Source organism: Xenopus tropicalis, chromosome 1 (assembly GCF_000004195.4).
Source record: "Xenopus tropicalis strain Nigerian chromosome 1, UCB_Xtro_10.0, whole genome shotgun sequence".
In the NCBI taxonomy this organism is placed as follows: Eukaryota; Metazoa; Chordata; class Amphibia; order Anura; family Pipidae; genus Xenopus; species Xenopus tropicalis.
The window spans coordinates 135,609,408-135,636,275 of record NC_030677.2 but is presented as its reverse complement, the minus strand read 5'-3'; the positions used below and the strand labels follow the sequence as shown (position 1 = coordinate 135,636,275).

At 37.3% G+C, this 26,868-nt stretch overlaps 1 protein-coding gene across 4 annotated transcripts in view; it reads right to left on the bottom strand.

Annotated features, from left to right (window-relative positions):
• The window catches only part of aopep (aminopeptidase O (putative)), a 199,960-nt gene that overhangs the window by 25,697 nt on the left and 147,395 nt on the right, over window positions 1-26,868 (bottom strand). Inside the window, exon 14 of one of the 4 annotated variants that reach the window (XM_031890955.1) lies at window positions 24,087-25,493. The exons of the other annotated variants lie outside the window; for them this stretch is intronic. Within the exon in view, the coding sequence (XP_031746815.1) occupies window positions 25,296-25,493 (198 nt within the window). The 3' untranslated portion in view covers window positions 24,087-25,295. Of the gene's footprint in view, window positions 1-24,086; window positions 25,494-26,868 lie in introns of those variants that run through there. 4 annotated transcript variants of the gene reach the window in all.

Genomic DNA, 26,868 nt, shown 5'->3' with positions numbered 1-26,868 from the left:
CTTGTAATGTGAAGTGATTAGAACAAAAAAACATTAGATGCACGTATACAGCCATACCACTATCCATCAAAAAAACGTATTATTTCTCTCTATATAATGTCCAGTGGATAAACAATATGTATTAAATTTTAGTTTCTTTCCCAAACTGTATAATTCTTGTGATGCAACTGAAAAACTGCCCATTTTATAAATTTACACAAGTTATGTCATCTCAGAGATATATGAACCTGTCCGAAGCAAATGGGATTTTTACAGACATTTACGTTCATTTGTTCCAATGCAAAACACAGTGACATAGGGAGAAGAAATGTAAATGTGAAGGAAAAAAGCTAAGGGAGAGAACGTGACACAGTGAAACAGTAACTGGGGGAAATTTTCGCCTCAACTTGAAAGCCTTTTTTTTTTTTTTTTTGCAAGAGCTACGTTCCATATCCTAAAGTTCAATTTAAAAAACATTTTGCATGCAATTTAGACATTTTTAATGGACAAAAGACAATGAATTAAGATCAGCAGAAATACAAAGAAGTGGGGCTGTTCAAGATTTTGGGGGAAGGGGGGGGGGTCTCCTAAGTGCTTAAAAGGTTAACTGTGAAATTGAATAAGAAAGTAAAGGCCAGAACCATGCCAATGGAATGAACAGGGAGACTAAAAGAGGTAGCAGTAGAAAGTTACGGAAACATGAAGGCTTGCAGATCAGATCCATCCCAGCATTTTTCTGTGTATATTATAACATTCGGTCACGCACAAAGGATTTCATGAGATACTTCCTCGGAGCAAACACAACCCTGTTTCTTGCATGGAGACTCAATACAGGATTTCACTTTCTTTTCAAAATCTCCTTGTGACTTTAGGGCATGGCCCATCTGCTGAGCGGCACAGAAGAAGCAAAGACCACCCGCACCTCGCAGACACTATCTGTCAATCCATATGTTACAGCAGGACAATTAAAGCCAGGCTGGGGAGTTTGCTCCTAGGGACAAAAATGCCATTGAAAACGTTTAACTACTGACCTTTTTACAGGCATGAAAGGTGACATAAGCCCGCACTTGAGCATCCACAGCACCAGCCGTGCCACTTGCACTGCGCCCGGGGAGTGCTGATCCTACAAATCACACTACAGCTGGTATGCTGAATATTCCATTTGGTTCAGCCTGCACTTGAAAGAAGGCATTGAAAAGTCTTCTCTGAAGGGAAAATGTAATGTGGACTTGTGCAGCGAGCGATTGATAGTGGCGTGTTTTCTATTATTACTCCATTATCACGCTGGGATCTGTGCCTAAATGAGGCATACTTCCTCCCTGATGCCATTTCCTTTTATCCTGCCTGTAGTCTAAAAGTGGATCAATGGAAGTAATACATATGATGTCACTTCAATTTACAGCCACTGCCTCCCTCTTTCTCATAGTCTAGATAGATCGATTCTTCCCAAAAATGGTTAAGAAATGCTTAGGGAACTTCTTCTACCAGAAAAGGGTTCTCTGCTATATTTATCTAACTTACTACAGCAGGAACTGTTTATACTAAGTTTGAGGGGAAAAAAATAAAGAACAGACTGAGGAGGAGGGGGGTAGCGGGTGAAAGAAACATAATGTATGCTTGCAAATGCTGGCTTGATTTCAATGAAAAGAAAAAGGCAGTCAACTAATTAACCCTCTCAAATCTGCATTGTATTCTATAACGTGAAAACCCCAAGCCCCCCAGCTGCTCTGCATGACGTATCCCGGCACCCCCAGACAGCAAATTTCTCTGTGAGAATGCTAGGAACTTTAGTTCTCATTCATGTAATGCAAAGCAATTAGAAAAATAACATACATGGCTGCAAGGTCACTGGGTTCGGGATGCAAACTGGGGTAACAGAAAACTCTTACAGATACAGGTTGATCCCATTTTAAATAGATTATCTAATATACATTATATAAATGAAAAACCACAACATAAAACATCTTGAATTATATATATTCATTTCAGATCTCTGATTTCAAGTCTCCTCTCTTATAACAGGGGATTTTCAGGTGTGCAATAACAGCCTACAGTCACAAGGGGTTTTTCCTCCTGGGGATCACTTGAAAAGTCACAGTCAAAAAAAAAAAAGTGCAATTATTGTCCATTATTTTTTGGCAATATCTATGAGCTATGGTTACATGTTGCAGTAACATGTTACCTGAACATGCAAAACCAAATTCTGGTGTAAATTAAAAAAAAAAAAGTTGTAGAAAATTTACATTACATTATATATATATATATATATATATATATATATATATATATATATATATATATATATATATAATATACTATACTATAGGGAATGCAGACAGTTTTTATTTATTATTAAGTGATGCAGTAAATACAGTGCAAAGTCACCATTTTATAAGGTGCTGCCCATATATACAGCCTATACATTGTTTTTATATATATATTTTGTTATTATAAATGAAAGAACCTGGAACTCATTTTTGAAACTGAACATCTGAATTTAACATAAAGACATGCAACTTTGAGAAAACAATTTTTACAAGATTTTCCAAAGCTAATTCGATACCCGCCTCCATGGCGAAGATGAAAAAGCCTGGGCTGCCTGTACATGAGTTCTTGTCAGACGCTCATTAACAGATAGAAAAGCATCCTTCCAATTCCAGGAGACAGGATTTATTGGGCTCCCTGTCTTTGAGTCTGCACCCAAGAGGAGAATAAAGGACACCAAGTCATAAAAACACAGTGCATGGCTGATTTGCCTTTGAGGGCTGTTTTCCGCTGGCTGCAATTAGACAAAGCTTTCTCACACTTTTTTTTTATCTTTTGCTTTACACATATGTGGACACATAAAAATGTGGAAATAAAGTAACAAGTATTGCAAAAAAGTTTGTTTGACAACCTAATAAGCACTTGAAAAATGTGTTTATTTAATACAAATATATGCTATTCTAAGGAGAAAAACTAAGAACCTAATGTAGCACTATACAATATCATTATATGTTTCCCTAAGGTAACATATATGCATAAATGGGGAATTAAAAGGCCATGAAATTGAAATAACATTCCTTGGTTACATATATCTATTAGTGGGAGCTACTCATACCTAACCAGCAAATATTGCCGTTCCATCAAGTCTATGGTGCCTCAGTTAAGGCAAGCAAAATGGCTTAATATGTTTTTATATATTATATATAATATATAATATATAATATATATATATATATATATATATAAAGCAGCCAAATATAGTCTCTGTTCATGTAAGAAGCAGCGTGCTGACAAAAGTAACACAAAAATAACGCACATTGCCTCGTTGTGCAAGATTGCTTCTTTGGGCTAAGTAAACACAATGGGGCTGATTCATCAAAGTCTGAGTTCAAATCCTGACATGGGTAAAATTCAGATTAGATACGATAATTTCTGATGATCGCAAATATCTTGAAAATTATATTAGTCACAATATCGTATTGGCGACCCGAAAGTCATGAAATTTTCCCATTTGTGCATGATTTTGGAAGCCTCCCATAGGACTCAATGGCACTCTGCAGCTCCAACCTGGCCAAAGGAAAGTCACGATACCGATGCATGAATGAATCCGAAACATTTGTACTCGGCGTGACAATACGATTTTGTCACATAATTTTTAACGCATAGTACAAAAAAAAAATCGCACAAATTAGCAAAAAAATCGGCGAAAATACACACAGTACGAAAACTTGGAAAAAATTAAATTTTTTTGTATTCAGAGGCATTCGTACTTTGATAAATAGGCTCCAATGTTTATTAATAATAAGGGTCTATGTTTTACATGTTCTAATTCACCACTGGCTAGTGGCTATCAACTCGGACATGCCTGTTTTACATCCATGTTTTATTTTCTATCTAATAAAGTATAATAATTAAAAACTGTACCTAACAACAGGTTGGACATGCCTTCTTACAAGGTAATTTGCTGCACTATTCCCTATAATATGAAGAGGTAAACTCATGTGATTTGGCTGTGATGGTGTGGCTGTGAAATGTGTAGTTCTTTATCAGATAGAGGGCTACAGGCTGACAGATTTGGGGTAAGACACTAGGAATACTGCACTTAGACACATTTAACCCAATTTTTAAAAATAAATAAGTAATTATATGGCCGGTACACTATTCCAAGTGACAGGGTTCTACTTATTCCACAATCTCACAGAGTGGTTGAGTCTTCCGATAACAGTGTTATATTCCACTAAATAGCATGGGGTCTTTAGAGTTCATAGCTAAGTTGAGAAACAAATTTGCCAGTCAAAACTTCCCCGGACTGTTTAAACAGAAGAGTTCTAGAAATGACGGGAAGAAATGTTTCCATGGTTAGTTAAGTATGCTTGTATTTCAGCACATTTGAGTGCCGGTGTGGTTCTGGAGGAAATCAAGTTGACTGGAGCTGACAGTACCTTTTATTTAAGCCGTGCAATTCTTTGTCATTAAGGTAAATTGCTCTCACAACATGAATGTTTCTAATTCAGAATTTTCTCCCTTCATTTAATCCATATGAAATAAAAGGCATATTTAAGCATCAGCTGCTTCATAAAGGGGTATTGGAGTGGGGGTGCATGATCAGAGGAGACAGACATATGTGGCTGGGTGCTGATCTCTATGGCCCCTCCTCTGACTGTATCATCATTATCATGAACCTCTCACAGGTACATTAGCCCAGAGCAAAACAGCTCCTGGAAATTCTTAGTGTCTTACAGACAATACAAATGTCTATGTAATTCTTATTTGACTGTTGAAGTGTGCTGCTTCCCTCCTCACAGAATACGTGACATGTTAAATTGCTTTAAAAATTTACAGACTGGAAAAAAATGCATCATGGAGAGTGAATCGTATTGAAGTGTCATATACAATTGTACCTTTGTGATATAACAAACAGCTGACAATGCATAAAGGGAGCCAGGTGTACTCGGCAGGTTCAGTCAGGCTACAACACATCTTCCAGCAAGCACAGAGCTTAAATGGCTTCTGTATTAATTAATAGTGTTTGTTAGTACTTGCAGGTGTTAAATGCTGGATAACCTGAGCTGAGGACAGTAGGTTGTTATTTGGATGTGGACAGAGTTTGACCAGATCTGTACTGAAATAGGCACCAAAAGACTCTCTCTTTCTGTGTGACTATTGTGGGACATGCACTCAACAAAACAAGGTTTTGTTGGCCACTAGAATTTAACTTTTCTCTTTCTAGTAAGAACAACGAGAATATAAAGCCCCTCCCAAATACCTATGGCCTTTAGGTACAAAGCTACTAGAAATAATAACTCAGAATGTGGCCTGACATAAGTGGTCGGTAAGTAGAATTTTTGGGGTATATCCTGCCTTAGGCCATTTGTAGTAGATGCACTTTTGCATATATGGCATACAAGCTGGCACAGATTATAACCTGACATATTGAATTGATATATAATATATAAATATATATGCATGGCCGCTGAAAAAAGTGCAGCCTACAATGCTAATTAGTGAAGTGGTAACCTCATTTACAGCCAGAACTGTATTTATGTCTGATGCCACCCTAGACACTGGACTGAATTACACCCTACAGTGTGTAAGTGACGTCAATTCCGCAGCACAACCCAACTCCTTTTGCCGCCCCTGGTAACTTTAGGGGTGCTGCGTTCTCAACTCGCCTCATGGCAGCAGCGCCCCTGAATATGGCCCTGTTTACAGCACGGTAATGGGAGCTGCCATATTAGTAGGCATTACTGTATTTAATATTATCTGCCATTCAAGCATCTGAAAAATACCTCAGACAGAATAATAAGGTAGATATAGTTAGTTTATACATAATTATAATAATGAAATAAATACAGGTATGAGACCTGTTTGTTATCCAAAATGCTCAGGACCTGTGGTCTTCCAGATGAGGAACCTTTCCATAATTTGGATCTTTATACCTTAAGTCTACTAAAAATAATTTAAACATTAACCCCAAAGCCTGCATAGTATTTTTAATTTTCAATGCTATCATTGAATGAACGGATTTTATTTATGGATATACATATATATATATATATATTTAAAATGCCATTGCACACTGCTGGTCTGAATCAAAACAAACTTAAATTTATTAGTGGTCCAATGTTTCGGTCACAAGTGTGTGACCTTCTTCAGGGTCAGCAGACCACACTGTGAACTGCACAAACCCCATAAACCCCCAGGGTACCACAAATATATTCAGTTTCTATTGATAAAAAAGACCAGCAACTCCGGGATTTCTTGTGAAAAAATCAAAACATATATCTAAAGTAGCATAAACAGCTGACGTAACGTTTCAGTCCCCATTGGGAGAAAGGTCCCCGATGGGGACCGAAACGTTACATCAGCTGTTTATGCTACTTTAAATATATGTTTTGATTTTTTCACAAGAAATCCCGGAGTTGCTGGTCTTTTTTATACTTTATAAAATATATATAGGATAAAGTAAAATTTCAAATAGCTTTCCCCTTTATGCTACATATATGCTGTAGCAGTATCAAAAACAACCGCCACAGAAACAAATCTTAATACATTTTTGTAAGATAAATATCCAAGAGCTGCTAAATGCAACACTACAATTGAAGTGATGGAGATATTATACCAAAATAAATACATATTAGCAATACTAGATCAACTTTCTGAACCCCATATTTACAGTATGTTTTATAAACTGTGCACTTCTTATAGACAGACACAAACACGTGGCAGTGTTCTATTTGGTCTGTATGAGGGGACCTAATAGGAAGTGAGTAAAAGTTCACATCCTTATCTGTGTCCCATTTACAACCTGAGAAAGGACTTCAGTAGATTTAGTTTCCAGTTTGGGCAGATGCTTCACTGAAACCGGGCACTGGCCAACCAAGCCTAGACAGTCAAGAATTATTGGCCTTAAAGGAACAGTAACACTAAAAAATGAAAGAGCTTTAAAGTAATAAAAATATAATGCACTGTTGCCCTGCACTGGTAAAACTGATGTGTTTGCTACAGTAACACTACTATAATTTATATAATAAGCTGCTGTGTAGCCATGGGGGCAGCCATTCAAGCTGGAAAAAAGGTGAAAAGGCACAGGTTACATAGCAGATAACAGACAAGTTCTGTAGAATACAATAGTGTTTTATCTGTTATCTGCTATGTGCCTGTGCCTTTTCTCCTTTGAATGGCTGCCCCCATGGCTACATAGCAGCTTATTTATATAAATTATAGTAGACTTTCTGAAGTAAACCCACATCTTTTACGAGTGCAGGGCAGCAGCACATTATCTTTTAGTTACTTTTATACACTTTCATTTTTTGGTGTTACTGTTCCTTTAAGTAGAAAGAAACCTAGTCCTTTAATCGCTTCCTTCCATCAAGTCCTTCACAGAAACAGGGCAGGACCCTTACTGCTAATAACGGACAATGAAAGTACATAGTTTTTATGAGGGCTTATATCCACCTCTGTTACAGGGTTTCTGTTATTTGATTCTCACAAGGCAGGCAGTGCTAACAGTATACAAATACTACTTTTTCAATGGTCATTTCCACATATCATTACAAGACTATGTTGAATACAAAAACGAGAGCATGGTTTACACTCTGTATCTAACACTAGCATGGTGCCTTGCTCCATGGTTGGCAATTGTTCACATTTCCAGGCAGCTGGAAATCTTTTTCAGACAAGCCCACCATATTGCAGGATTCCCAGGAAGCCATGGTCTTGCATTCTACGATAATTTGAGCCCTAATTTCATAAAAAATAAATCTGGTAAATGATAGATGAAGCTAGGAAAGCATATAGACAGTAATCAGATTAGGTCTAACACAATCATAATTTTAATCTCATCATAGCCCAGAACCTTTCCTACAAATAAACAGACTCATGGCCAAATAAATATACAGACTTCTGGTAATTAGAGAAAAGGGGATATTCATACTCTCTACAAATCCTATATGACAATATAGGAATAGCAAACAAATTCTTAATATTTGTATTTTTTTATTGTTTTTTTTTTTTTATATATTTAATGCTTCACTAGCATGCTACAATAAGAAAACAAGCTTTCTATGGCACAAATAACAGGGCCTTCTATGCCTAATCTATGCTTTTGTTCAGTGCTTTATAAATACTTGACAATAATAATAAGCTTTGTATTTCTTCAAACCCAGTCATTTTTTTTAATACAGTACAAGTTATCATTAAAGATTTATAATTATAGGAAAAATATCCATTAAAGCAGATAGAAATGTATCCTGAACTTTTAGTACCACGTGTTTAGAAGAAGGGGTCAGTATTGTGTACAATGCACAGTAACTAGTGTCATGTAGTACAATTGCTTAATCTTGCATTTCAAGAACTGTGCTGTTATTCCCCCCATCATCACTAACCAGAGCCCCCTAGTAATGCAATTATTTAGAGACAATTATTAAAAAGATTTATTTAAAATAAGCATATATAAATTGGGATCCCCAACAAGTCACAAACCAGAAAAGAATGGTGCTATTGTGTTCAGTTACTAGTGCACATAATGTTATACATATGAAATCACAGCTTTTGATGTTTTTTTTTGTAATCCTTTTTTTTCCTTTTTAATAAAACAGTGAAAGTTTTCAATTTCGATGACAACAATACAGAATTTTTGATTAATGCAGCTTTCTTAAATATGATTTTATTCTTTGGTGTCTGGACAGAAACATCTGTGCAGCTTTCTCTTTCCTGCCAGAATCTAAAGTTGAAAAGTCTGGAAAGAACGCAGTTCATAGTAAGAATACATCAGCCGGGGCTGAAATATGGAGAAATGAGGCGAAAGTTTCCTCACTACTTGTTATTACTCCAGCACATGGATTTCAACCACAGAGACAAGTCTGTATATAATAAGAAACAGTATTATATAGCAAAGTTGCAACTGCTTTTAGAATCCTTCCTCAGCCAACCTGGATGATTTATGTGTCAGATAACAACAACTAAATGACTAACCTGCAAGCGAAGGTCTCATTCCGGCAACTGAAACATTCTAAATTTCGTGTTGTGCCAAAATCTTTTACTGAACATTACCATGTCCCAATGTCTCAACCAATTACACATCAGTTTGGGATAACTTACTCTTTGTCCTGAACGCTGAAAAATTTGTCATTGTGGATAATTATTATGTAAAATGAAATACACCAATGCCAAGTGTACCTATCTGACCAGCTTGTTTAAACATAGATAACAGCACCAAAAATATGTACTTCTTATCCCTGACTATTTACCTTGGGCTACATGAACATTCACAAAGAAAATTATCAGTTTTACTTACTTTTAGATAATACTCCGGCACTAGCTGTCATTAACTGGCACCAGGATTCATCATACCTGGCAAAACCTTTTTCAGTCAGCAAAAAACTGTTTAGCTCAGGACCATGCGTCCACTGCCACTCCCTTAAACCAGTAACTCCTCAGGTCTGCACTTGCCCCACCTCTGCAAAGCTTCACAGATTTCACTTTTCCACCCATTCCAAGTTCCCATTATTACAGCAGTTTCTGAAGACTTTGTTCTATGAGCTGTCAGCTATCACTCTGTAATTACATTAATGAAAAGGATTTGATTTCTTTATTAACCCGTGTGGATAAAGAATAATTCTTCAAGCCTTGAATGGATTAAGAACAGCCTCGACTATCATTTGTAGTCGGTCAAGAACTGGCAAGGCAGTACTGAAGGATTTTGTCTCGTTAACAAAGAACAGTCTGGAGTGCTAGAGTGCCACATCTACAGGGTCTTATTATCTCCTGGGTGTTTGAGGATTTTTTTTCTCCCCAGAAAAAAAAAAACATGTTTTCTTTACATCTTTTGCCAGCTGAAAACCTGCAACCCATTAGATACGATCTAGGGCCTATTATACCAAAGACCATGACACGCAAACAGTTTATAAATACTGAACTCTTTTTGTTGTTGTGAACAAGAAGTTCTTAAAGGGAATTTACCAACAGGGTTAACTGCATTACCAAGCATCAGTTGTTACTGGATAAAATGTTCATATATAGGCTTCACCAACAAACTGCAAGCCTCACTATATTTAGTCAAAGTTGTCAAAAAATGTGCTAAGCACAAGCCCAATTCATTAAACTAATGTTGAAAAAAAAGGGAATACTGGCCAACACATCTTACAAAAAAGTTCTTGTTCCCAAAAACATTTCTTGTACCCTCTGCCTAACATCAGTAAACTGGTTCAGTCTGCTTTGATAAATGATGGGCAATTAGACGCAAAGTGCAAATAATTGAGCAAACTGATGTCTTCAAAATTAGCAATGCAACTTATGCCATTTACCAATGAGATACATTAAACTGTGCCTGTGTTAGCAAATTGTAATGAATAAAGGATAATAATATGGGTTGAGTGCTCCTATAAGCCTAGCTCAGTGGGGTGGACAATTAATTGTGCTCTCCTTTGTCATGGCCAGGCCACACAAAGTGGGATACTTGCAAAGCAAAAAGAGAATATCCATAATACCAGACAGACCTTTTAGCCTGCAATGTCCTTTCAGTGACTTACTATGTATGTTCATCAGGGATGTCAAACCTGCATTTCCATCACTGTCAAAGACTACAACCTTCTTCTGTCACTGTGTAAGTTATTTATTGTTAGATGAAGGGCCACAGTTGTGGACCTGATTTATGTATTTGTCTATGTTGAAGCACTTGCTGCTGAAACTAAACCCTCACAGAAGGCTTCTTTCCATGTGACTATGTTACTAACTCATCTTTCTAACCTAGGGTGCTTAGCAACATTTTACCCCAGGAGTGATATGTATGGGTACAGCATGTACGTTATTGTCACCCACAATCTACAGAAGAGATTTTCATCATTTTCTCCTGCATCAATGGGATGAAGCAGACACTGTATATGCAAAACACCACGTGGCAACATGTGCACATAACTTATGGCCTGGAGCAGAATTATGAAGATTTCTCTGAGCAAGCATCAAGCTTGCAAGTGACAGCGGGGAGAACGGGGAAATAAAAAACAAATGTATATGAATAGGTGTTTGCTCTATGTGTGTGTATATACATATGATATAGTTAGAGAGTTGATGTTAAACATTGCAGATTTACTTTAATGTCAGTCAAAAAAAAAAATAATATAAAATATAGTTGTGGTGTGTCCGTGTTAAATCCATGGCATAAAACATCCAAAAATATTGTACTGTTGTTTTGCCTGCAATGGCAACTGTAGCAGGCAATTTAAATCCCTTAGTAGAAAATTATAGTTACATGATTTGAGAAATTTACCAGTCACAATTTATATTAAGGGCAATGACACCTCATTACGGACATTTTGTTGCCTGAGATCTAAAGCAGGCAGCAAAATGCTACATCTGTCATTGCCCTATGCAAAATAGTAAACTGGCAAAATAATGTTGGTAAGATACACATACAGTGGTGTGAAAAACTATTTGCCCCCTTCCTGATTTCTTATTCTTTTGCATGTTTGTCACACTTAAATGTTTCTGCTCATCAAAAACCGTTAACTATTAGTCAAAGATAACATAATTGAACACAAAATGCAGTTTTTAAATGAAGGTTTACGTTATTAAGGGAGAAAAAAAACTCCAAATCTACATGGCCCTGTGTGAAAAAGTGATTGCCCCCCTTGTTAAAAAATAACTTAACTGTGGTTTATCACACCTGAGTTTAATTTCTGTAGTCACCCCCAGGCCTGATTACTGCCACACCGGTTTCAATCAAGAAATCACTTAAATAGGAGCTACCTGACACAGAGAAGTAGACCAAAAGCACCTCAAAAGCTAGACATCATGCCAAGATCCAAAGAAATTCAGGAACAAATGAGAACAAAAGTAATTGAGATCTATCAGTCTGGTAAAGGTTATAAAGCCATTTCTAAAGCTTTGGGACTCCAGCGAACCACAGTGAGAGCCATTATCCACAAATGGCAAAAACATGGAACAGTGGTGAACCTTCCCAGGAGTGGCCGGCCGACCAAAATTACCCCAAGAGCGCAGAGACAAGTCATCCGAGAGGCCACAAAAGACCCCAGGACAACATCTAAAAGAACTGCAGGCCTCACTTGCCTCAATTAAGGTCAGTGTTCACGACTCCACCATAAGAAAGAGACTGGGCAAAAACGGCCTGCATGGCAGATTTCCAAGGTGCAAACCACTTTTAAGCAAAAAGAACATTATGGCTCGTCTCAATTTTGCTAAAAAACATCTCAATGATTGCCAAGACTTTTGGGAAAATACCTTGTGGACCGACGAGACAAAAGTTGAACTTTTTGGAAGGTGCGTGTCCCGTTACATCTGGCGTAAAAGTAACACAGCATTTCAGAAAAAGAACATCATACCAACAGTAAAATATGGTGGTGGTAGTGTGATGGTCTGGGGTTGTTTTGCTGCTTCAGGACCTGGAAGGCTTGCTGTGATAGATGGAATCATGAATTCTACTGTCTACCAAAAAATCCTGAAGGAGAATGTCCGGCCATCTGTTCGTCAACTCAAGCTGAAGCGATCTTGGGTGCTGCAGCAGGACAATGACCCAAAACACACCAGCAAATCCACCTCTGAATGGCTGAAGAAAAACAAAATGAAGACTTTGGAGTGGCCTAGTCAAAGTCCTGACCTGAATCCTATTGAGATGTTGTGGCATGACCTTAAAAAGGCGGTTCATGCTAGAAAACCCTCAAATAAAGCTGAATTACAACAATTCTGCAAAGATGAGTGGGCCAAAATTCCTCCAGAGCGCTGTATAAGACTCGTTGCAAGTTATCGCAAACGCTTGATTGCAGTTATTGCTGCTAAGGGTGGCCCAACCAGTTATTAGGTTCAGGGGCAATTACTTTTTCACACAGGGCCATGTAGGTTTGGATTTTTTTTCTCCCTAAATAATAAAAACCCTCATTTAAAAACTGCATTTTGTGTTTACTTGTGTTATCTTTAACTAATAGTTAAATGTGTTTGATGATCAGAAACATTTTGTGCGACAAACATGCAAAAGAATAAGAAATCAGGAAGGGGGCAAATAGTTTTTCACACCACTGTATATAAAGATGGCCACGGAAACAAAGTTTTTACACTGGTTTTGTCCCTATATGTGCAACTGATTTTAAACAATTTTTGTTGCAGGGGAGTAGCAAAGATTCTTTTATGCCTCTTCATGAGCAGGAAACGGACAAAATCCAAAACTGTTTTTCTTGGGCTGCTGAACAACAACATGACACACCCCAAGTTTTATAAAAATATACAACTGGTTTAGAAAGTCTTTATTTGTACATTCTTTCCCACGGCAGCTCTTTGTCTGATCATTGTCTGTTTAAGCCAATTATACTTCTGAGCGGGAAAAAAAGTGGTTAATCAAAATGGGTCATGTCAAATCTGCCAATGAGGTAAGACTAGAGTCACATGTTGCAGCTTTAGTTTAATCGCAAGACTGCACTTGTTGGTGTACCCTGCAGAGGTTGGGCTTCCAAAAAAGCCCACAGAACCTTATACTTTTATTATAGTAGGACTTACATTACTATAAGTTGGAATTAGCTTTTAAGGAATTCAATTTCATGTTTATGTACATAATTTAAAACAGTAAAGCCAGTGAAAAATACATTTAAATTACAGTGATTTTCAGTAAGGTGCCAAGTCTTTCACAAGTCTGACAAGGGAATCATGAACAACTCGGCCACTTACTTAACCGTGTATGGCATCAACTGATGATCAACTCCTGGACCAATATCTGTTTGGAACTCTGACAGATTACAGGAAAGTTGGCAAAGTGTGTTTTAGACACATTCATTGATCAAAAATGTGGTTCATGCCTTTGGCAACACAAGTAAAATCTACAAATGTCATAAATACAGAATATTTTGCATTAAAATTAATACTTTTACTTCAAACATTGTTAAAACACACTATTGTGTCTTCTGGAAAGCATGGAATGGAGTGACCTCCACAGAAACCATACAAATGTTATTAGGGTAAAAAATAAACACGTGTGTGGATAATTGCCCAGGCATAATGATAAAAGCAAAATATATGAAATGCACAGGAGTGGCCAGGCAGGTTTCTTTCCATTGACCCGGGGAGAGAGAAACATAAAATTTACAGAAAAGCTCATTAGTATGATTTGTACCTGTCCCTTCCGGGACTTTAACCAGACTGAAACACACAAGATCTCACATGCCAGGAATCCAAAATCAGATTTACAGTGCTGATTCCTTTTAAAACAGAAATTTTGTATTCAGTATGTATGTATTGTATTTAGTATGAAGAGTTATGCTCATGTTATGTTGTACACCTTGCATAAACATTCAGCTGACTTATAAATGATGAAAGATATTAAAGAGTAGTAATGATGATTACAGCTTGGTGAAACATAACCATTTTTTGAAGATTAACAATATATTGTTTGAATATTTTGTAAAGAATTAGATTGGTGAAACAACAATGGATTACACTTTGCATTTACACTTGTAAAAAACTGGCCTGTATACATAAATTATCGGGGAGTAACTAAACCCACATTTAAAACTTCATGGGTGTTTTCAGTCTTTTTTTGTTTAACCCAAAATTCTGCACTTGTTACAGTACATAATTTATGCAAGTAACCAAAGGCACTAGAAACCCAATATGTCCCTAACAATTGCAGTGCTATTTTTGTTGTAGCATGCAGTAGATTTTACATGATATGCTCCATTCCAAAAAAGATTAATATCAAAGTATAATGTGACATACACACAATAGTGCCTCACAGCCAGTCAGAACATGTATGCTCATTATGGCTTCAGGACCATAAAAGGCAAGGTGTCAGATGTTCTAACCTTGCCCCCCACCACCCCACCATAAAAAAAATTGTGACCACAAAGTGTGAGTGTGTATGTGCGTGTAACATGCTTTCCCTGTATAAAGGAGTACAAAAGGATGAGGGGAGTGAAGAATATTAATGTCACTAGCTGTGTATAAGAACAGTTGTATTCAGCCTTGGTGGGGGGGGGTTGGGGTAGAGACAAGATCAAAGACCCTATAAATGGAACGGAGTTAGGTTACACACTGCTCTGACTGAACAAAAATATGACTTCTATTCATCCTTTTACATAGCCAAGCCTCCGCCACTACCGGCACAGATCACACGCTGAAAAACAAACATTTCACATCGACTAACCATTTAAGGCCCAGTGGGCTTTCCTGGCATTAGTTACTGTCATTTTGTGCAGGGCTATCAGAAACGGGATATTGTTACCTAAAGTGTTGGGTGACATTTCAATAGCTATCATTGACAACTAATACTTCATGTGCTGCAGTGTTAGAAAGAATGATTTTTGTTATCCAATATGCTATGTAATGCTGTGTAATTACAGGATCATTACATAGACATAAAGGGCTAGTAACCCACAGAATTCCCAAATATTCACTCAACCGAACAGCAAACTTTCTAGAAAGCATGAATTAATTTCATTGATGTGACTTGTGTCCTTAATAAGTCTGTGGATGCTGATAGCAGCTCAATAACAACTAGAAGGCCAGGAATATGAAATTCTTCTGATTAACTCAATATAAACCACACACTGACATCATTAGTAGCAAGCATTACACAAAGTATCTAACAGGTTTATTTTTAAAGTTAAAAAAAAGAAACTTTTATTGGCCTTGGTCTATTATAACTACACAAGGCAACGGATTTAGTTTTTCTTTTTTGTATAAACATTATGACTTGGGTTGTTGAAATCTTAATAGAGTTACTGTATTGAATCCTTCTGGTTGGACTGAGTTTACATATATGGAAGCTACATGGGCTGATGGTTAGGGGGAAGGGAAAGGGTACATGGCTTCAAAACCAGCCTAAGTTTGAAAACACAAACCACTTCAAAAGCAGCTTTCCAAAGTGGAGTCACATCCATATGCCAATGCACAAAAAATGTCCTTTGAGGTCATGTATTATTTTACTATTTCAGTTCAGAAAGCACTCAAATGTGAAGTAAAGTAAGTTAAATTTCCTATGTTTCAATGATAGTAAAGTTTACTGCAGGTGTGGGGCCAAGATGCCATTAAAATGATGCAGAGGCCATTATGGAACCCAAGGACATACTAGAAGCCATTAAAAACCCTTGTAGGGCCAGATGTGGCTTACTAGCCTCCAGCTAGACAGCTATGATCTAGAGCACATGTAAATCTACAGAATAACATACTGCTAAAAAAAATGCCTTGCAGATAACCACAACAAGAATGTTGCTGCTTTTAACCCTTACATGCAAATTTAAAGAAATACTGTCATTTTTTTTCCGATTTTTCAAAAACGCAAACAGATTTTTTAATATTTAATTTTGAAATTTCATATGGGGCTAGCCATATTCTTCATTCCCCAGCGTGCTACAACCATGTGACCTGTGCTCTGATAAACTTCAGTCACACTTTACTGCTGAGCTGCAAGTTGGAGTGATATCACCCCCCTCCCAGCAGAACAATGGGAAGGTAACAAGATAGCAGCTCCCAGTAGATATCAGAACAGGACTCAATAATAAGAAGTCCGGCTTGTGACTCCTCCAGTTACATGGGAGTAGGAGAAACAATAACGTGCCTGAAAGCAGTTCTAATGTGTATTATGTGTAACCATAATAATCATGACAGTATCCCTTCCAAAGATCCTTCCTCAAAAACAAATTTATTTTTTACTTCCAAAAGCCACATGGAAGACCTTAGGAAAGGGGTAAAAAAAAATTCAGAAAAGTCGTGAAATACTGGATTTATAGGTACTCCCCCAAACCTTAAACTTCTACCTTATCATTAAGTCAACCGACTTCTGAATAAAAGTTTACTGTGACATAATTTCTATTCATACCAGTATGAAAAATGTCTAGTTCCTAGCTCTTCTTGAAATTAAAACAACATTGTCAAAAATAGTAAATAATTCTACTACAATGTTTAAAGCTGTTAGGAAACATAAGCTGCCACAATTACACAAAGCTAGCATCAGGATATAATACCAGTCATTAAGTTCCCACCCAAGGGTAACCTTCAAGTGCTGGTCAGCTGCAGGTGTTCATGCAACAGCAGCAGCAACTGTTAAAAGGAACACAATGCAAAATATTTTACCTCATAAATATTACACATTTTTTCCTTTACAGCCTATAACCGTATTCCCATGGCTATTACCAGAAACTTTACAGGGTAGCAATGGCCTTAGGGATTTTACACCCTTCTGGGGTTGGTCAGCTCTGTGCATATAAGAGAGTCTTTTGGTCTCCAAAAGACTGTCTTTGAAATCGCCGACAAACCACAGAGATCAGCTTGCACTAATTCCACATAGCAATATGATATAATCCCTTAAATTCAACTCCTACCCCTCACAATAAACAGAAGGACACTTTTAATATGTATAAATAAGTGTTAAAGGATAGCCAATTGTGAAATCAATGCTAACGCTTTAAATAAAAGTGATTCCCAGTAAGTGTACATAACACCATCAAACAATATCACTGATCGTGTGCAGGAACTAAGTTTTACCCACATCTACAGATCATAACTACTTAAGTTAAGTACCATCCCAATGTGGTTCTTGGGCTCTCTACTCTGGTGCAGTCATTTAAACACCTTGTCCACAGACCCCCCACATACCTTCTAATAATGAGTTTCACCCTATTTTTTAAACCTATTTCTTAAACATCACTACATTTTGTATGTATGTATATCTTTATTTATGAAGCGCTACTTATGTACGCAGCACTGTACAGTAGAATACATTAATACAAACAGGGGATTATTAAGATAATAATAGATAAATACAAAGTATAACAATAAATACAGATAGATACAAGATAAATACAGTTGCAACTAGTTAAGAGTGAAAGACACAAGAGGGTGGAGGTCCCTGCCCTGTAGAGCTTACAATCTATATGGGAGGGTAACTTACAGACACAAATAGGCAAATATAAGTGCTGTAGGTCACAGTGGGTGACATTACAATATAAGTGCTAGTTCCCAGATCAGGTGCTGGGTAAGTGCTCCAAAAGGTAGTCTTTAAATTTAGTTTTAAAAAGACTGAGGGAGGATTTTCTCCAGAGGAAATCAGGGAGGGCATTCCAAATGTAGGGGGCAGCAAGGCATAAAGGTTTAAGGCGGGAAACAGCAGTAGTAGTGGGGGGCGCAACCAAGCGGTTGCTCTGCGAGGAACGAAGGAGTCGGCCAGGAACATACGGAGACACAAGAAAAGAGATGTAGTGAGGAGCAGAGAACTGGAGGGCTTTGAAGGTTAAGAGAAGGAGTTTGTAAGATATTCTTTGTTTAATAGGAACCTTTTTTATTTAATCGTCCTGCCTTTTGCATAGAAAAGCTGAAAGCTGTTTTTTTTCTGCAATTTGTGATCACTAACCATGCCTATAGAACTGTATCAGTGGCATTACAGCATATATTTCAACAAATGCAGAATAACGGCAGTTATAGAATAGTAGAGAACATCCTGACCATAGATTAAATATTTACCTGGAAGACTGGGTCCAAAGCCCATATTTAGCTGGTTCATATTATCCCAGAAGAGTTGGTTTTACAAAATATTAGTGTGTGGGTCTGAATATTAAGGGGAGGGGGGTGGGGTGTAATAAAAATCAGTAACTGGAGCTTTTGCAAATACGGAAACTGTTTAGCGGCCACTTCCAACAGTGGAGGAAAGTTTGCAAATGTTATAGTTTGCGACAGTCGCACATGTAATGAAACTTCTTAATGAAAAAGTTATGTTTGCTCCAAAAGATTACACCTTTAAAAGTTTGCAATGCGCAATTAACAGACTCTTGAATCTTTTTGTGTACATATTTTTCCATTGACGACTTATTTCATTCCTCCGTAAAAATTTTTATACTGCATTTCAGTGACTTTAAACAGAAATATTAGATAACTATTTGTAGCTTAGGATTTATTATTAAGTACATTAAGAGAACTGGGTCGGAGTGCTTTTGCAAGTAATTGTAAAGGAAACTGCAATTAATTATCAAGGAAAAACTCCAAAATCTCTTCCCTTAAGTAGACTTGATACTTTCATTTGGGATAGAAACTTCTAAGTAACCACAAAGCAGAGAACAATGAATTCCATCACTGATTTAACCTTAGTAGCTCACATTACAAGACAGAGAAGCATTAAACCATCAGCAAAAAAAACTCTCCTGCCAAGAATCACATTTAGCAGCTCACCAGCATGGGAGTGCAACAATTATAGCTCAGAGAATTTTCTAGTATAGATTTCTTTTATAGCTTAAATCAAGGCTGGATGTATCCAGCCAGGTAACCATGGCTCAGAGATAAATAGAGGAGTCATTCAAATGGCCTACAACCAACTGAAAAAGATGGGAAATAAAAATGTGATGGGAATAACAGAGTAAAATATTATTGTAGAAAAATATGGAGATAATGAATTAAGTATACAGAGTTGCTGGGAGAGGATGTACCTAAATGTGTTTAGAAGAAAGCTGGGGAGCGTTTATATAAATAAATATAATTTAATGGCAAAAAGGATGATTTAGGAGCAAGGAAGAGGTAGGGAAATGTGCAATTTTTGACAATACAGATCCTGGAAGACTGGTCATACACCAGCTGAATATTCAGATGGGTCAGTTCAGTACTTTTTTTAGAGGTTGAGGAATGGGCCACATTTGGCCAGGAACTCTGCAACCAATAAGGTGCTTGTTTTAAAACAGGTGAACAGCAAATGTTGCTGATTGATAACTATGTAGCACACTTTGCCCCTTTTATAACATAACTCCTAAAGAGTATTACCTTAATTTTTATAAATTGATTTCCTAGCACAAGAATCTATTTCTGTTCCTATAAACCTGCGATTGCCTTTTCTTTGCTACTATATTTAACAGACAGCATTTTTAAATCATATAAGCAGTCTGTTTGTTACAGCTTTGCAAAACATATGTTCTTCATAAATATAAATATATGTGTGAGATTAATATGTTTATACACACACAAACATATACACGTATATGTCATAATGAGAGACTGACAAGTCAATATTAGACACTGTAATTATATCACAAATTCTTGGACTACAATAAAAGAAATAGTTGACTGTACTACATATAATAATGGACCCAACCCATCTGTACCTTCTGTACCTTTGATGGCTACAAAAGCCCATGGCATTTTGCTTAAAAGCACTTCTACCAAGAAATAACCTTTCATAATAATGATTAAATGAGTCAGAGCAAATGTTGCTTGACTTGTGGATAGCTATATAACCCACCTTTCTAAAATAAAGGGATCTCAACTAAATGAAAGGACAGTTAAGTGTAAAATGGTAGGGTGAACATGAGAATTGTCATGATAAAGCTTAGGCATTTTGTTTCTGTCCATGGATCTGAATATTTACTGCATGTGGAACACAGCATAGACCTTTGTGTTCATTTGCACATAACTGAAAGTTGCAACAACATACAGTTGAGGGAAGAAAAGCAATTGAACATAGAAGGTATGGGCTCTTACTATGGATTTCATGATAAATAGCTTATGGACGAGAGTGACAACCATGTAAAACAGGAGGACCACATGCCTACATGCCACATCAGCACCACCACTAATCACAGGGCATGATTATTTGTTCAAACACAGCCCAAAGTTTTATTGATTAATCAAATTGCAAGGAAACTTAACAAAGGTTCCAGGAAAAAAGGTTAGCACAAAAACCACCACTTTACCACTCTTGCTATTTGAGCAATGTTATAAGAAGACAGATATTTGGTGTGTATGACCAAAACACAAAAAATAAAGCTGTAACAATGTAAAAAAAGAAAAAGAATGGTAATTGTTAAAAGCAAAAAAAAAAAAAATAATAATAATTGATGAACTTAAGGAGAAGGGGGTTCCACAGAAATCCATTACATCAGGCTACTAAGCCAGGCCAAACGTTGACCATGGAACCATATATGACTTTTCTGTACATAAGTTTTAATGCAGCGGGGATTGTAAATAATAAACAGCAATACCTGAATGTGAAACAGTATGGGGCTGATTTACTAATCCACGAATCCGAATGGGAAAAAATCGGATTGGAAATAAACTTTTTGCGACTTTTTCGTATTTTTTGAGATTTTTTTCGTCGCCGTCGCAACTTTTTCGTGAATTGTCTCGACTTTTTCGTACACGTTACAACTTGCGCAAATAGTCGCGAATTTTTCGTAGCCGTTACGACTTGCGCAAATTGTCGTGACTTTTTCGTATTGAGCGCTAGTAAACGGCGGGCAAACGTTTCCGTTTTTTTCGCGATGGCTACGAAAAAGTCGCGACAATTCGCGCAAGTAGTAACGGCTAAGAAAAAGTCGCGACGGCAAAAATACCGACCATTACGAAAAACCGCATTCGGACGCTTTCGATCCGTTCGTGGATTAGTAAATCGGCCCCCGTATGTTTGTTTCGCAACTGAAATTTTAAGAATACATATTAACAACTGTACAAAAGATATTAGTCTATATAAGGAAAGTTACAAATATAGAACATGAATACAATAGGATTATGTGGCTATCGGCGTTTGTGGGCTCTCAAACCTCCCTCTCATTTCATCTCAGTTTACTTCATGCACCAGTTTAATCTAATACTGCATGGTAAATGGCCAGACTATGAGGCAGCCACTGCTCTTAGGAAAGCTGCAGCAATGTCTTATTAAATTTACTGTCACTCTCAACACAAAAAAATGACTTGATAAAAGCAGCATGGTCTGGATACAGTGCATGTTCACATTTAAACTTCATGGAGGCTCTTATATGAAACAATGATAAAGCAAGGGTTTAAATGCAGGTCTTGTAAAAGTAAAAGGTTTTATTATTGGATAGTAAATTCCTCCCCAGATACTTCTGAGGGAGGTCCGCTGGCAGCTGTAATTCCAAGGGGGTTAAAAAGTGATATAAAAGTGTGGCAGCCAAACATATGCAAGATACACTGATTTTGACAAATCTGCTGACAGAAAAGTGTGTTACATGATATGCTACAGCTCAGATGTCAATCTCTCAGCCCTCCAGCTGCTATGATTTCTTAGAAAATACATTGCTCTTTTTTTAGGCACAGGGATTTCTTACAATATTTGTTTTGCTACATGTGGCACAGGGAATAAAGGTGACCTGCTCAAGGTGTTACAGGAATCAATGATAGGCTTTCCTAAATGAAAGTGCAATAACTTTGACCATTCAACAGCAACAGTAATAAACCAACTGGCCCTAGATCCCCCTAATACACTATTGGGGGAATGTAATATAGGTCGCTATCAGCAAAAATTTTGCAATATGAATTAATATTCTCACTGCAAACAATTTTGCCTTACGTAAATGTAATATACCTTTTGCAAACCCTTTGCCTTTCATGTGACAGTAGGATAGTGATTGCAAATTTATTAGCTTGCGCCAGTGCATGTAGTAAAACTTCTTAATTAAAAAGTTTTTATATTCAAGCATGTGCAATTAAAATTCACAATGCAACAACAGTCAAATGAAAAATATTACATTGCCAAATACTATATTAATTTTTATTTGTGCGCAATTTTTTCCAGTTTACAAATGTTATTACATTTGACTCTTTATGTGTTGTTTGTCTACATATATTGATTAGTGGATTCTGGCCTTTACAAAATATGCAACAATGGGTAATGCAGAGGGCTACACAATCATGGGCGTCCACAGAAGGGGGCAAGAGGGGGCACTTGCCCCCCCCTGGAAAAGTAGCAAAAAAAACCTTACTTTCTGCACTGTCTCCTCAAGCCCGTTTTTGCTGTGCTCCGATTGGATCTTTCTTCTTGTGGATTCTCCAATCAGAGCACAGCTTCCTTGACAGACAGTAAAATTGACCAATCAGAGCACAGATGCACACAGGGATCGGGAGATTTTGCAAACTGGAAACAAATGAAGACTGAAAAGAAGAATCTGCAGCTGTAACTTTACCTGAGAACCAACTCTCAACTTTTGCTGCAGATTTCATCCCACAGGCACTATACACAGGTACTATACACAGGCACTATACACAGGCACTATACACAGGCACTATACCCAGACACTATACCCAGGCACTATACCCAGGCACTATACCCAGGCACTATACGCAGGCACTATACGCAGGCACTATACGCAGGCACTATACGCAGGCACTATACGCAGGCACTATACGCAGGCACTATACGCAGGTACTATACCCAGGCACTATACACAGGCACTATACACAGGTACTATACCCAGGTACTATACCCAGGTACTATACCCAGGCACTATACGCAGGCACTATAAACAGGTACTATACACAGGCACTATACACAGGTACTATACCCAGGTACTATACACAGGCACTATAAACAGGTACTATACCCAGGTACTATACACAGGCACTATACACAGGTACTATACCCAGGTACTATACCCAGGTACTATACACAGGCACTATACACAGGTACTATACCCAGGTACTATACACAGGCCTCTGTTCTGCCTCTATACAGATTTCAAATGGGGGCCAAAAATATTGCTCTGTGAGGCTACAATTTTATTATTATAATTTTGTATTACTTATTTTTCCAAGTAGGCCCCTTAACTATTCATATTCCCATCTCTTGTTTAAACCACTACCTGGTTGCTAGGGTAAATAAGACCCTAGCAACCAGATAGCTGCTGAAATACCAAATGGAGAGCTGCTGAACAAAAAGCTAAATAACTGAAAAACCATTAAAAATAAAAGTGAATTTGAATGCGAACTAGCCCTGATCACAAACACAAATGTTTGCAGATCCCCTCACAGAAATGCGCGTATAAATACTTTAACATACTAAACATTTTAGGGTAAAAACAAAAAAGCCCCCCCCCGCACTTTTGTACAGTATCCCTGGGAGTCAGTGGGAACGGCAAGAGGTAGTTGGGAGGTTAACTTTTTACGCCAGCAGCGAATCCACTAAGTGTCACATTAGCTGTAGGTCAGTCTGTGTATGGGCCATCTTTAGCCTCCCCTAGTATCATCCTGCAAAAAAAAAATATATATTTATATATATATATATATATATATATATATATATATATATATATATATATATATATATATATATTTGTCTGTTGCAGGATGATACTAGCTTACTTGCCCCCCCTTGGAAAATTTTCTGCGGACGCCCATGTACACAATACTTATAATGTTTGATCATTGTACTTCTAGTCTGGTTAGGCTTGATTGGAAACCTCTGATAAAGTTACTATAGGCATAATGTACAAGTGTAACCCTAAAACAGGTTGAAAAAATGCTTTTGTGTGGATATCCCTAATAAAAAAAGCCCTCAAAACAATAACTGAATTAACCAACCTGCAAAAGAAAAGCCACTGAATCTGCTACACTCCGAGCAAGGATAGGGTTTGAAACCAGGCAAAAACAACATAACCTACATTGATGGTTTGGGAAAAGGAAGTGGTGCAATTGCAGAAAATAGGGAACCAGAAGGCAAATCCTGCACCTGGGCTCCCCACAACCTAGCTTTCTCAGCACCCACTTGCTTATTCACACCTCCTGTTCTTGCAATGCAGTGACTTCAGCTGGCCTTATAGGTAGGGTTGCCAGGGACAAATTGCCATGGAAGATGTTTATTTTAGTTCTACTGACTAAATCCAATGAACCAGCACTATCCCCTTGTCTATTCCCTCTTGTGTAAATTGTTCTGTGTCTGCCAGAAAGCAGGCTATGTTCTGACTAGCAACTCTCAATTTAACCTTAATATCACACCCCTTTCCTCAGCATGACACTTGTCACCTACAGTGTTTAAAAAGCAGCCCCTGATAAACTAGGGCTGCTTTGCAATAGAAATCACCTGCTCTTTATTTATCCACAGTGGTGCCCTTGCCCCCTGGATGCTAGGCATCACCATGTAACACTTTAGTGTTACTTCTGTCTTTACTATGAACTGCTTAGCAGAGGGACATAAGCAATTGTAAGGGCCTTTATATATACATTATCTCAGTAACTATGCTAATATCTCACTGTACATGCTATGAGCAACAGGAGGTTTTTGCTGTTGTGATGCCTGGTGTTTATTAAACCTCAATGACAGAAAGCTTCTAGTCTTTTAACTCAATGCAAAGTATAAATAATACTAATGGAGGGCTCAGGGAGGTTGGGAAGAAGGCTGTAGCCACCTGAGGCGATTGGAAACTTGGGCAAAGCTGAAACTGCGAATTCAGTAAGTGAAACCTTCAAAAGGCAGAGGAAGACAAAGCACTAATGACAAAATAAAAGAATGTCTATTAAATGTCTATTAGAACGGTGTGAGTTACACTGTTTTCTAAAACAAAAATTACCATAATTAAAAATATGTACTCTATTTTTCTTTTGATATTTTTTCCTAGTAATCACTAGTTGCAACTATTTTGTACATTATATATGTACAGTATATTATTTTTTGTTTTAATTTTGACTGAGCTTTGCACTGCCTGCTGGGTTCTTCTCACTGTATGTGTGTTTATCACTATCTCCATGGAGTGCCTTTTGGAGCCACTTCCTAGTGGGAGGGTTTTTAAAAGTGTGTACGTCCACTCTCTGGCTTGACTTCCCTAAGAAAGATAACAATGTAGTAATTAAACACTGAAAATACTTTTTGCACAATAATTATCATCTTGATCCTGCTGAGCATGGTACATTAATCAATTGTATTTACTCAGGGAGCACACACGATGGAAAGATAGATAAATAGATAGATACAAAACCTTCACTTACATTTGCAGTAGTCTGTCTAAAAATATTACAAATGGCTGAGAGATTTGGAATCCCTATTTCAAGATTTTTTTCAAGCAATAAATACAACATATTTTCAGTGTAGCTAAAGACAAGAGTATATTGGAATAGAGGAACATGTACTACCATAAACCTTTATAAAAATGTTTAATACTCTCTTTAGTTTGTAAAAGAAGCACATCAGTTCAGTTTTTCCCCAGACAGCAGGTTTATTATATGCAGTACCAGATGGTGCCAAATAAAATCCTCCATAGAACCCATGGGCAAACTGGGAGCCATAAAGATCATTAAAAAACCTTTTCTGCAAAAGAGATGCAATCAAACATCCTTGTATTTTCTTAAAGATTTATACCTTTTTTATTCACAATTAAATATTTGTGTATTTCTATCGCATAAGATATCAATGTCATAAATTATGTCATATATTATACTGCATATTACTGCACAGTACTGCATATTAGTTTACATTATATGAATTAAGGTTTCCTACTTTTATACTGTTAGTTCTCAAGTGCAATGTGGTGTTTTTATTGCCGTGATTTCCTCTAAAATGCTAACAAAGTATTTATTATTAGACACTTAGGGCTCTGGCACACGAGGAGATTAGTCGCCTGCGACAAAGCTCCCTTTTCGCGGGCGACTAATCTCCCCGAACTGCCATCCCACCGGCGAAAATGTAAATCGCTGGTGGGATGGCATACGCGGCGCCGCAATTTCAACAAAATCACGGAAGTTTCCGTTCAATTTGTCGCGGGTGACTAATTTCCCGGTATTCACGGGTCCTAGAGCACATTTAAGACATTACTACCCTAAAAGCTAGGGCAATCACTAAAGTATAGAAGCCCTTTTCTAGAAACCTATTATCCATTAGGGAAAGTCCATCTCCCATACAGTGCATGTTAAGCTAATAATTCTATTTTTTTTAATTTCCTTTTTTTCTGTAATAACAAAACAGAACCTTGATCCTAACTAAGCTGCTTAATTGGTGGCAAAACAATCCTATTCGGCTTATCTAATGTTCAAATGATTTTTAGCAGATTTAGGGGCGTGTTAGGTATGGACCTCTTATCCAGATAAAGTCACATGACAACCAATTACCTAATGTACAAACAGAAAAAGGCGGTTGTTACAAAGCTAATCGGTATTTTATGATACTGCTCTACCCAACACCACACTCGGTTTTTAGAGCAATAC